At 33.3% G+C, this 13,870-nt stretch overlaps 1 protein-coding gene across 1 annotated transcript in view; it reads left to right on the forward strand.

Annotated features, from left to right (window-relative positions):
• Window positions 1-10,668, forward strand: part of LOC136031116 (limb region 1 protein homolog) — a 52,008-nt gene extending 41,340 nt beyond the window's left edge. The window contains exons 8-11 of the mRNA XM_065710428.1: window positions 2,458-2,612; window positions 6,400-6,634; window positions 7,191-7,347; window positions 10,326-10,668. Coding sequence (XP_065566500.1) covers window positions 2,458-2,612; window positions 6,400-6,634; window positions 7,191-7,347; window positions 10,326-10,374 — 596 coding nt within the window. The 3' untranslated portion in view covers window positions 10,375-10,668. The remainder of the gene's footprint in view (window positions 1-2,457; window positions 2,613-6,399; window positions 6,635-7,190; window positions 7,348-10,325) is intronic.
• The last annotated feature ends 3,202 nt before the right edge of the window (window positions 10,669-13,870 follow it).

Here is a 13,870-nt window from a genome sequence, read left to right on the forward strand (position 1 = left end):
CTTATATTTCCTGGAGATGTCGCCATTGCTGTGCCACAAAGGGAGACGCAGGAGAAACTTAGCACATCTGTAAAATTTCTAGGAATCAGTATTTTAGAGAAGGGAAATGACCGTGAAAAGCCACATACCTGTTCATTTACTCTTGCTTCTTTCTGTTTATTCATTTGAGGCTTTTTTTTATTAGCTGTGTACTGTAAAAATTGAAAATCTTCAAAGCGGAAGGCTAATACTTTCTTTAAAATAAATAATACAAAGGAAAAATTAAAGTATCGTAGTGATAATGAATGTAAAATGAATTCTCAATCAGAAGAAAAAGCTTGTATTTCTTTGAAATAGAAGCCGCCCCCGAAAAAAGTTGCTAATTTCGTTTGCATTTGTCAGCAAAATTGAACTTACTTGCCTTTTTTTAGTGTGCAATTTGTTGAAAGTCAGTGCGAAAGACTCGCCAAGTGCGAGTGTTGAATTATTCTTGGAAATCAGGCTGGAAAATTGATTTTTCAAATGACTGGAAAATCATATAGAAAATCAAGCCTGGGTTTCTAGTGCTAAGATTAACCTCTGTTATGGATCTTTATTTTCTAATATTAAATTTAGTATAATTTTGCCTTTGATCAGAGAGATGGCTTCCCAGGGGTGGTTATAGAGGGGGGCAGAGGGGGACTTACCTCGGTTACAGATATTTTAGGGACACAAAATTTCAAGTAAATAATCTAACATTTATTCCCGCATTAAAATAAAGTATAGGGTGCAGTTGGCAGTAAGTATAAGCAAGTTGAATCCGAAATTTTTATTTTTCCCACATGAAAAATTTGTTAATAAATGAAAATTTGTTAATAAATGAAAATTTTTATAAAATTTGTCCTGAAAATATTTGAGAGAAAGGGGGAAGGGTGCTAATAAAGACTTTTTTTCGGGCGCAAGAGTCGTTAGATCTGCCACTGTGGCTTCCAGTCATATCTTTGTTTTTCTTCTGAGGAGAGAATAGAGCAAATATTTTGAAATGGTACTCTCTTGACTAGTTAGATTGCTTCTATTTAAGTTCTATCGCTTATATATTGTTGTTATTTTCCTTCCAATTACTATGCTTTGACGGTTTTTTAATGGATTCTACAATGAGAAAATGAAAAGTAAACGTAATACAGCGACCAATAGGCATAAGGTGACCAAAAAAAAGGCCAATATTCCTAGCTCTACCGCTCAAACATATAAAACCAGAGTTTTACCAATCAACTGTATCATGTTTTGGCTCCGAACTCACACGAGGGATACTTGGAGGGAGGGTAGGGCCTTTTGGCCCAAGCCTAATACATAAAATATTTATAATTTTTGCAAACTCTTACATATTATTCATATTGTCTGTATTTTTTTTTACCCACTTTATCAAGCTCTCTGAAATGATGCCTGCTTTTATATCTAATTTGAACAGCTATATTCTTCTTTGTACGCTAAACGGCTAGCTCATGCCGATGCAGTAAAACACAGTACTGTTCAAATTTGTCGGTTGAATTTGACAAAAAGGCAATGTGAAGTACAAACCGCCACAATAGATGCGTATGACTGAGCAGAAAAAAAGAAGGAAAAGGGGGTTAATACGGGTTCATAAGAGGGGTCTCAATATGATTCTTTCAACGAGAGGAATTTCCACAAATATGATCTCTCAAGTGTTTCAACGGGTCTGGATGACGAATCATTACAGATTGTTATAAACGCGCCATTTCATGTTTGTAGAGTAACTTTTTACTTACACGAAACATAAACACTGCTAATCAACGAAAATGCAAATGCCTTGTGGTATAATGAAGCGCATCACCTGTTACAAAGGAAAGGAGAAATCATCCTGCAGGCTACATTTTCAATAATTTAAACATCTTACCAAAGTATCTTACCATCTTAACAAAATAGCCACATCTTACATCATAATAGCTACGTCTTACCAAAATAAAACAAAAATAACCTGACACTACATAGTCGCAACGTGTTTATTTAATACATTAAAAAACTGAACCAGATGATTTGGCGAAGGCTACTGGCTATGGTTGTGGGTTCAAATCCAATGAAAAAATATGATCCTTGAGATGTGGGGTAATTATGATATTGAAAGTTGTCGTAAAAATTGTAGAAAATCTTAATGGAAGTTCATGTAATAACTGTTATTTCTGTTGATTATTGTGCTTTTGCTTTTGTCAATTTTTTTTATATCTAAGACTCCCTGCTTATTTATAATCTGACTAATCCCTATTTTACTATTATTTCCTTCACTTTTCTGCCTATCTATCTTACCTCTTACTTGACATTTCATAGCTTTCCCCTTTTCTGATTTTTCACATACACATTTTTTTTCTCTCCTTGTATATTTTATCAACCATTTTCTTGAAAACAGTTTTTTTTTTAAACAACTTCCCCAATTTTGCTTTTATTAATCAAATGCAAAAGCAATAATTTCTTTTTGTTTTTCAGAGAAGCACAAAAAGTCTGGACGAATAACAAGAAACCTGTTCTATCCCCTTGCGATGATTGGCTTGTTTACTGTTACAACAGTTACCATTCTGCTCGTTACATTAAACACCCTACAATTATTGGTTGGAATTAAATCTCTTCCTCAGTCTACTCAGGTATAGTATAACAAATGATTGGTCAGTATATACCCCCTCCCCCAAAAAAAGGGATTTTGAATTTTTTTTTTTACCATTAAAGGAGGTTTTAGACACTAACCATTAAAGGAGGTTTTAGACTTGGTTTCGTTGAAGTGAATGTTTATTATCGCACATTTAAAAACAACAATTAAAATTACAAGAAGGAAATATAAGAACGAATTCTAACAATTATAAGAAGGAAGAAAATTTAGATTATAAGAAGCTTAAGAACGAATTCCGTAGGATTTTGTTGCTAGTTAATTCCAAATTTAAACACTTCTTGTTAAAAATAAATTGTGGTGCCCAAAAATGGGGGGGAGTTGACGAAATTCATAAGCATTGGTTATATAGCAGTAATTTTACCGTAAAATAAAAGGTAATCCCTTTTATTTTGCGGACATTTTATTTTATTTTGAAACTTACCATTTCAAATTAGTGGTTGGGAGGGGCTATTCCGAAATGAAAGATTTCTCGAGATTCACCACCATGTTTCTCATGACTTTTTCACAAACCAACTTATAAATGGCTCAACTGTTCCTCCTATGGCTTCTTGACTCTCCGTGCGTATATTTTTTTCTTAAGGCAGCCCCAAGGAAAGAAACCTAGGGACTAAGGTCTGGGCTATTGGACGTACACTCAAGATCAGTATCACATAGCCTAACAAATTCTCTTTCACGCGATCTCGGGATGAATCTGAAGACAAAAAAGAACAAAAATGGGTTAACAGAACCAAAAGTTACTTATAGGCAATGTAGAAGGGATGCACCTCACTTTTTGATGCTTTCAAGAACCTCAATTTATCTCGGCCTATTAATTTTTGCTCTCATGCTGTGCTTTTTCTTTTCTTTTGTTCGCTATTTTCCACTTTTACGTTATTGTTCCCTTCTTATCTGGTGAAAAATTACTTTTTATCCTTGTTTTCTCTTTCTATTCACTTTTTCTATGTAATTTTTTTTCTCTTTTTCTGTCTTTTCTTATCTTTCAAAAGTTTTACAACTTTTCGTGAGATAAAATATTGGCCGTACATCTTACGCATCGAACAAAAAAAAAAGAAAAATCGTGATTTATGTTTACTCTACTTAATGCTCTGCTCAGGATGCAGGAGCGCCAAAATATTTGACGAATTTTCTTCTGTTCACAGAAATAGGAGTAAAAAATATAGATTGATGACGCACAGATTACTATCGGAATAAATGCAAACAATCTTGGATACACAATCTTAATTTAGATGCACGTTGAAAAATACAGTGAGAAAGGACTACTCGTAAAAATTAGCTAAAGTTTTGATTGAGAAGATTACTTACTAAAAAAAGTAAAATTGGTAAAGCTACAGTAAGAAGGCGGTAAAATTAGCAAAACTATACTATCATCTTGGAAAATTTGCCATGATATCTATCTGCAAAAAGTGCTTACTCCGGTAAATATTGCACAAATGACTCTTTAAGGTAAATAGAAACTCTCCTGTAAAGGTGATTTAGAATGGTGGTATAACTGACAAAATGGTACTTATATACAAGTCTGTGTCTTTTATCAGGTTGAGGAATTCCTTAAAGTCTCGATTCAATTTTTCAATGTCATGTTAAACTCATGGACGGCTTGTGTGAACTACGGAAAAGTACCAATTTGAGCCGCTTGATGTACTAAAATCGTTCCTATGGTACAAGAAAGAGTAGTTGATTTATAATGTTGCTCATTAGCCTAACACCAAGATTTTTTTGTCTGGAGGTATGCTTTCGATTATTTCCAAGACTCCAAAACAGTTTATCTGCTGTGGAACGCAGCGGCGGGGCTAGGTGGAAACGGAGCTCGAATAAGTCACAATACACACGAGTAAAAAGAAAAAAAGACAATGCAGACTGGATAAGAATTTCTTCTGGGAGGGGGTATACAAACTATATATCTTATGAGTATAGAATTAGTCGACGGAGAGGACTACGAAGGGGAGTGGGAACATCATTACGAAAAAAATGAATATTTATTTCACTGCTTTCATTTCATGAATTTTTTTTTCTCACGGAACTTGTTTCTGGTTTTTCAAGTTTGACGATCCCTCAAATCGTACTAAGAAAGAAATCCATAACAGTGTAAAATTAATTAAAAAAATCATTTGAATAAAGTTAAAGTTTTGTTGATTCTCCGATTCGTTTACTGACTTGACAAAGGAAAAAAACTGTGAGGGAGCCCCTCCCTCATCATGTAGAGCCCTTACCCTCCCTTTTTCATGTACCGGGTCAACCCTAATTGCAAGCTATCCTATTCACAAGAATTGTCACCTTTTGCAGTGAGCATAGTTTACGTAGACTGGAAATGTCTCTCTTGGGGCGAGACAATATTGAATACCGCTATATGTCATGTGACTCAGATTATTTTTTCCATGGCTGAGGTTACATAATCAGGTGGTTCCAAACTTAACTTTGGCATGGAAGTATAATCTAGTCATTTGCCCAACAGTTGTGTCAAGTTTTGTTCCTTTTAGTTCCTACTGTACGTCCAAAAACGGCATTCATGTATAGCCTTTTGCCCTAAAAATTGTTTCAACTATTGTTTGTAGTTCTTGGAGTTTAACTATAAAGACTTTTACAATTAGCTGTTTGCTCGTAGAATTCTTTCAAGTTATTTTTTTTAGTTCCCACTGTTTTAAAAAATAATGAGTTTATGTTTAGCCGTTTTCCCAAACTGTTTCAGGTTTCCATTTTTTTTGTAGTTCTTGGCCTTTTAACAAATAATAAGTTTATATTTAGCCATTTTCCCAAACTGTTTCAGGTTTCCTTTTTTTCGTAGTTCTCGACTTTTCACTAAATAATAAGTTTATTTTTAGCCATTTTCCCAAACTGTTTCATGCTTTCTTTTTTTCTTTGTAGTTCCCACTGTTTTACTAGTAATAAGTTTATATTTAGCCATTTTCCCAAACTGTTTCAGGTTTTCTTTTTTTTTGTAGTTCTCGGTGTTTTACTAAATAATAAGTTTATATTTAGCCATTATCCCAAACTGTTTCAGGTTTTCTTTTTTTTTTTGTAGTCCCCGCAGTTTTTTCTTCAATTTTTATTATAAGCATAAAAAAAAAGATTTAAAGTGTGTTTTGAACTACAAAAGGTTCATTTGTGAGATAAGATCATTTTGAAGGCAACTCTGTATGCACAGGCCAAGGTGAAGAAAGTATATTTTTATACTGTATAAGCTTTTCTTCTGCAACATGAACTTCTCATAAGACATATCAGTTTACTCCATCTTAGCTTTTGTTTTTTCTAGCTTTTAATGCTAAGCTCTTGATTTGCTTTTAACCCTGCATGATCGTAATAAAGTCCCTATTAGTAAGAATCAATACTTTAGAACAAAGAAGAAAAAATCGAAAGGAAAGAAAAAAGGTCTCATGCTCAAAGATACTGTACATGTTAAAAAACAAGCTTAAACCAAAAGCCATAGACCTTATTTCTATCCAATGAATGATATCCTATAAGCTGTCGTGGAAAAAATGGGGTAGCATAGTAGCAATGCTATTTGGCAGTTTTCATTGCCTAGTGAAATTTGTTGGCAGATTTTAAATTTTTTGACAGATTTTGCTGCTTTTGGAATTCTGTCGAAGTCTGCTATTGGCAGCTTTGGAACTCTTCCCATGCATGCCTATAACCTATTTGGTTCTTTACATTCTTTGTCACTTTGCAACTCTGTTTATTTTACAATGGTATGCCTAAGAAATCTGCATATCCTTAAATTCCCTTAATCTCACTGCTAATTTTTGTTTATTCAGTGTGTATTTTTTTTTCAGGAGCAATTTGCATTGGGGATAAGTTCGTTGTCGGTCCTCGGATCTACTGGTGCCTACCTTGAAATCCTTATAATATTTTATTTGATGGCTACCACTTTAGTTGGATTATATACATTGCCTTTGATCAAGAAAATTCGACCAAGGAAAATGAACACGCCTATAACCCATATTATATTGGATTGTGGTTTTGTTCTAATTCTTAGCTCTGCCTTGCCACTTCTTGCCAGAACCCTAGGTAACCTCCCAGTTTATTCACTGAATTAAATTAAAGGGTAAAATTTTTAAGTTAAGAGTCATTTAGAGGTTTTGTTTCAGAAAAAAATATGTATAATCATGAAGAATAAACTTGCGGCTGTTGGAACCGAAAGCTATTTGAGAAGCTTTGCATTGAGATAATTCCAGACAATTGGATTTAAAAACCAAAAAGGTGTGCGGGAAATTTAAAGTTTATGCCAAAGCAAAATTATAAACGAATGTTATCATGAATTTAAATCTATTAAAATGAGAAAACGGTGTAATCTTTTACAACTTCTAAAAAAATCTCGTATCTTCAAAATGTATCTGGTCAATTTATTTTTTTTAAAGAGAATGTGTTTTGACCTCGGATGTCTTATTTGCTCTTCAGTCCTTTGCAAGTATACCAAGAGCTATGTATTGTCTTTTACAAAATTTTGTTTTAAAAAAAATGTCAAAGACTGGGTGTCTTTTTATTGAATTATGGGTATTTAGACATCAAAACAATTCCAGCATCGCATTTCATTCTATTTTAAGTCTATTTTTTTTTATTTCAGGGATCACAAATTTTGATTTACTTGGTGATTTTGGCCGTATTCGATGGCTAGGAAATTTTTACATTATTCTTGCCTATAATATTCTATTTGCCGTTCTTAGTGGATTGTGTATTGCCAAGACATTTACAGTCAAGGTCCGGAAGGAACTATTTCTAAGGTTCGTTCAGTTTTTTAGACTTTGCTAAAAAAACATTTGGTTCCAATGCTCAATTATCGAAGACCATCGTGTTCATCGTGAGACATCCTGTCCAAGGTGAAGGTCCCACTGACAGACGCCCCATGACAAACTTCTCACTCTCTTTTCTTGTAACAAAAGGCATTCGAGTTTTTGGAAAACTTTCCACTAATTGAATCCTTTTTTGTTGACCTCTGGTTGTTATTCAAGCCTTTGAAATAAATTTAAAATGAAATTTAGTTGTATGAATCTAATAGATAAGGATTTTTCGTCAAAAATTTGACTTGGAAAACAATGAGTAAATTTTGTTGTCCGTTACAAATATATATAAAAAAAATGTCACGTAACGAAGTAAAATAAGAACATTACCAATAAACAACAAAGGCACCGTCTAATAGCTTAGTAATGACTATGCTTTTGGTTTAGTGAAGCAGCAAATTGGCACACTCATTCCATAACAAGCAGAAATTATCATAGAGACTGGATATTATCATATTTGGGATAATTCTATATTATATTATTTTGCTATATTATTAAATATTTATATATTTTTTATTTTATCTATTTATTTGTGTAGTATTACTTATTTTATTATTATTTTGTTATTTATTATACTGTATTTGATGTACAATAATATTGCTATATTTAAGATAAGGTCATATAAATTATGTTTGGGATTCTACTAATGTGTTTTAGAGGTGTTACACCGAAAATATGTTTTGCATACTTATAGATAAGAGATCTAATGTATTTCTTTCATTATCTTTAAATATAATACATAATGCTGAATGTGCACAGCCATTAATGCACAGCCATTATGCACGCTCTTACAAATACTACAGTTACAACGCTTGAAGCACCATATTCCGTACGAGTCTTTTCAGCATAAATTTCTGTTAGGTCATCATGGATTTGTTTCATATTATGGCTGATAGGGAGTTCATGGTAGGTTGAAAGAATTTGATTTTGAAAAAAATCACCTAATCACTAAACTTGACCTTGAATGAATCATCATCATGACTCATTGGATCAAAAATAAGCGAAACCCGTTTATTAGACCTAGATGATAATGACGAAAATTCTTATTTCTGGTGATATATAATAAGATTTCCAATGAGCTTCGGGTTGTCTTTGATCATCCTTCTTTGGATACTTGCGCCCATCATCGTAGCTCAAGGCAGCGTTTTCCCTTCAAAGATTTTCCCTCTAAATTAAGGCTCTTAGGGGAAATATTTTCGAACTGGAATCGCGGTCCTAAGTCCCTCTCGCAATTAGAAATGGAGATAAATATTGCCTTATAGGCAAGTGGAATATAAATTTCGAATATTAGTTTTAATTTTTTTAATATTTAGTGTCAATTATAGTTAAGATTGAATTTCAGAAATAGAATTTTCTAGAAATTGCTATCCGTAAATTGTACCTGGCCCTCCCCAATTTGGTCAAAGAGCTAAAAATTAAGACGTCACGGAATCCTAGAATTTTTTAGAAAACGGAAGTAGTCAAGTTTAGAGTTTGATTATTTGTGGATTGCCTGCTCAAATGTTCTTCTCAGATGTCAGGGCTTTTACCTTTAATCTTTGTTTTTGTGTTGACACGTCTTTATTTCCCCGGTTAGAAGTTTCCTTTTCGCGTTACTTTGTTGTTACCTCTCTGGTCGATTTTGTGTTTACAAAATAGGAAATAAATTGTTTTTGTTATCAGTAAGACGATTAGCCCATCAACTGGGTTTGTTTTTAAAGAAGATTCAGAAAGCAAAATAAAATTGGCAAAAAGCTTACCAAGTTAATGAGCTGAATTTTGTGGAGTTAGAGGTAGAATTCACACATCAAGAATTCGTTCGGAAAAAAAAATCTTTTATTTTTTTATTTTTAAATGATTCCTTGAAGTAATAAAAAAAATCGCTGTTTAAAAGCGGTTATAAAAATTAGAAAAGATACGGTTATAATCTTTTTGAATACTGCTACTAATTTGAAAACTTGAGATTTTTCTGATTAAGAATCAGCAACTTTTACTATCAGTTGTATTTCCGTTCATCTTCCTTATATATGAGTTGAAGAGTTGAATTTTTTTTCCACAGACCACACTGCCTTTCTTTGACAAAACGAATAAGAATCTCAATAGGAATAATTCCTTTATTAGACAGTAAAAAACAAATACAAAAGTTCTGAATACGCCGTTCGAACTGACCTTTGACTCGGGCAAGTGCTCCATATGTCTTTCTAATTTTTCTTTGAGATTGTGGATTATGAGGTGTTTTGTAACACGAATAGTTTTGCCATAAGGAAGGCAAAGTACTATGTTTAATAATAGGCTTCGGTTTTAACCTAATCAATACGTCAGCAATCTTCCTGAAAGTAAAATTATTCTAGGAATGAAATTATGTTATCACGATTACTTGTTTGATTAAGCAGATACTGCAAACATAACGTAGAATTAAGTGACCGTAAGCAGACGTTAAGTAATTAAATTAACTAATTTTAAGCAAAATTAAGAAAATGCAATTTTTTTAGCTGGATCAGAGTATGGGTAACATACAAGAGTGGGATCTGGCGCTAATGTCGACAGGAATGTTAACGCCATCTAGCATTTGGCAACACTTGGAATTTTCAAGCTTTGTAATCGTTTTTCTGTCAGGAACTGAGATCAACCACTTAATATTAATCTAATTTTAGTAATTACACTAATGTAATTAATAGTTCTTATTATTACACTGACAAAATGCTAAGTTTTGCCAAACTCTAGATGGTGTTGATATTTTTTGTCGACGTTAACCCCAGTTTCCACTTTTTTTAAGCTAACTATACTCTTTGACCTGGACTATTGAGCATTCGAAAGGGAGCGTTCAAAATCATTAATAGTGTTTTCCTCAGAATGAGAATTCAATCAGTGGGATAATTTCACTTAAAGGTGACGATTTATGTACATATATGCTAACGCTATACATTGATTCTACTTTGCAGGTTACAGGCCCTAGTCAGTGTCTTTAGAAGATCGTCTAAAGAAGACTAAAGATTAAGAGGTGTCTCATTGAATGTCAAATATTTCTCAAAATGTTCTGTGATTTCTTTTAATTAGTATTTGATGGCTTTCGTGTTGATGGTATTGTAGTGTTTGTACAAAAAAGTAGTAGTGATGAACAGAGTGAAAAAGAAAGAAGCTAGACTTCTAAGTAGAACTTTGGAATTTAGAAATCAGAGGTCCTTCGAAGGAATCATAGCACCGACTTCTCGAATTGTACGCAGGGGGAAATATCCCTCAGATTGGATGGGATAACCTTTGTAAAAATTAAAAATTTATCGTCTGTTGATGTACTTTTTCTTGTTTTTACACCGCACTCTTTCAGGTGACCTGGAAATACTCTGGTTGAAGCCCCCTCCCCTTCACTCTAAGAGTAGGACCTATGTGGAGCTTTGAGTAGAACACATAGTAGTCGTTCAGAGAGCTATATCTTTATAATCACCCAATCTCTAACTAATCTAATCATAGAGGATAGTGGCATATCAATAGAGGCAATCAATAGAGGTTAGATGGCTCAAGTTTATTAGCTGGTATGGTTAATTTTTCCTTAATAACTGGTATATTTTGGATTGGCTCTTTTCTTCACAAGATTTCTCTATTTACATTGACAATTAACCAAGTATATTCTTTTTCTCTTATAAGTGACACGGCTGTTTTGCTCTTGAGCTTGCTAATATACAGAATAAACCTTCAATTGTCGATATAATTCGAGAAATCTTATGAAGAAAAGAGGCAATCCGAAATATAACAGCAAATTAAAGAAAATTATTAAGGAAAAACAATAAACTTTTTTTTTACTAACAGTCAGTCTGGCCTTTTGTCATTTATTTCGTTGCTTTGTGCAAAAGGGAATGAAGACTTGTACGTATCTGAATACTAGGAAGCGGTTTCTTTTATCTTGGGCTATCGACTTTTTGGTGTTTTTGTTTACATTGCCTTGCTAATCAGAACCTTTTAACTGTGTAAGAGTTTGCAAGAACAAGTCCTATTGTATATTGTATAAAAATTGCTACTTGAATTTTATATGCAAATATTCTGAACTTAGTCTTGAAAGCGTTCAGTTCGCCGCCATGACTACATCGCTGAAATACAAATATGTTCAAAATACAGAAATACTCATTCTTTTGCTTTTCCATGAAATCTAACAGGCACATCCAATAGTCGTAGTTATACTGAGAAATTGAATGAATAACACAATATATGGATCCTATCCTGATATCTACAAACCTCTTAACATTAGGAAAAAAAACGCGCAAAAAACACTTTCCATTTTCTTTTCCATAGTGAACACATACCTTGTTTCTGGCGTTGTTTTATTTTATTCCACACGAAATGGGAAATATAAAACTGAAAATACAACTTTCTCAAGTTTGTTGCTCTACATCTATAAACCATTAGTGGTAATTGCTTCGAACTTTGCCAGTAGTTTATACAAATTATTTAATTGTGGGCAAGCGATTAGTTATTGCTAGCAAATTCATTCTGGTTTAAACTGAGAAAGATCGTGAAACTTCAGTTTTTGTCATTGTTTGTTACTCTATTTAGCACGGCTCCTGTTTTATCAACAGTATCTTGACACAGGAGTATCGTTCTAGAAGCTACTAAGGCTGCTTAACAACAAACTGAATTTCGTTATTATTGTTTGAAAAATGATTAAAACATTGAATTCCGAACCTGTTATGGAATGTTCAATGTGACCTCATAGTCATTGCGTTGGTTCGTAGTATACTCCTTACATTTGTTCGTAAGGACTATACTTCTTCCATTATGATTTTCAGATCATAGTTATTAGGTTACAGCTGTCGCTACAACCCATAGGAGAGCCAACCACGGCTCAGAGTAAACAAAAGTTCGATAAGAGGATTTAAGAAAACGACTCTGGTAATAAAAATAGAATTTTGAAGCTGGTTCACAAATAGTAACCATTATTTCGATTATTTTTGGAATATTGGCGATATCCTGAATTAAGAGCCTCAATACACCCTTGGAAATGGTGGTGGATTGAAATGAAAAGTGCACAATTGGAATCACCAAGGGTGAAAACCCTTTACAGGAGAACTAGAGTCGCACACCTTGAACAACAAGCAAAATCTTTTTTTGCATGTGTAGGACTGTGTCCATATTTTTTCCCGTTTATGATTGTATCGAACCAGCAGTCATAAAATGTTGGGAGAAGGCTCGTTTGAAGCAAATCCACAGTATCTAATGCCGTTTTTAAGTATATAATTAAAAAAATTCCACAAAGGAAGTTTTTCAAAGAAAAGTAACGAGCTATATTAAGCCGACGACGAACAGAAATAAAGTTAAACACTAATTCAAGCGTAAAACAAACATTAAATCAAGATGAATAAATAAAAAAAGCCCAAAACAAAGAAGAATTACAATAAATAGTCAAGTTAAACTTAAAACGAACTGAAACTATCACAAACAGGGGTGGAGCTAACGCCCTTTATGCCTTATGAAGACTAAAATGTCATGCCCCATGCTGCGAACAATTTTCATTTCGAACTGTGTGTTTGTATTGGCCATACATCGACAAAAAATAGTAAGAAAATTACCATAATAACTAAGACTACTAAAAGGAACCAATGAAATGTGGATCGATAACTTAATATATATTGACGTACATTCTTGAAAGTCGCAGTAATTTTGGATTTATTAAAGTTGTGAGAGAGAAAACATTTAAAATATATTTTATTTTCAATAATATGTAAATGACTTTCTGGCCTTTACAAGGCATAGTTAAATCTACTCCTGTTTGGGATAGCTTCTGTTTGTTTTAACTTCGACCTAATCATTTATTGTAATGTCTCCTCGCTTTGAATCTGATTTTTTTTCGAATAATTTTTTTTTTCAACTGAAAGTAAGGAGCAACATTAAAACTTAAAACGGACAGAAATTATTCTGAATATGAGGGGGTTGTTACTCCTCAACACCTCGCTCTTTACGGTACAGTTTTTAGTACTTTTAATAAAAGCTTCTTATTGTTCTGATTAAACGAACAGTGTTTCGTTTAACTAGTGCAAGAATTAGGACAGAATTCAAACTTTAGCGTAAAGAGCGAGGTGTTGAGGAGGAGAAACCCCCCTCATGTACTTAATAATTATTTTTCGTTTTAAGTTTTAATGTTTCTCCTTACTTTCAGTTGAAAAGTTCAGGTTCAAGTTATATTTATTTTTCATAAAATAACAAAAACAATATCCCAAAGGGCTCAATGACCCGTTACTTGGGAAACGACATGCAATCAATAAAGAATCATAAAACTTGTCATAAATATACTAACCAACATCTAAATATAAGTATATAAGGAAAAGAAATCAACTCACCCACGTCCCCACGAAACAGCGACCCTCACATCACCCAACAATGAAACACAAATTAAAATTCTCGCGTCATCGAGTTAAACAGTGATCATTGTTTAAGTAACACAAGGAAATCTGGTTACACCTCCACGGATAAATCTCTCCCCAGCACAGATTTATTCCCT

Source organism: Artemia franciscana, chromosome 9, assembly GCF_032884065.1.
Source record: "Artemia franciscana chromosome 9, ASM3288406v1, whole genome shotgun sequence".
NCBI lineage: Eukaryota > Metazoa > Arthropoda > Branchiopoda > Anostraca > Artemiidae > Artemia > Artemia franciscana.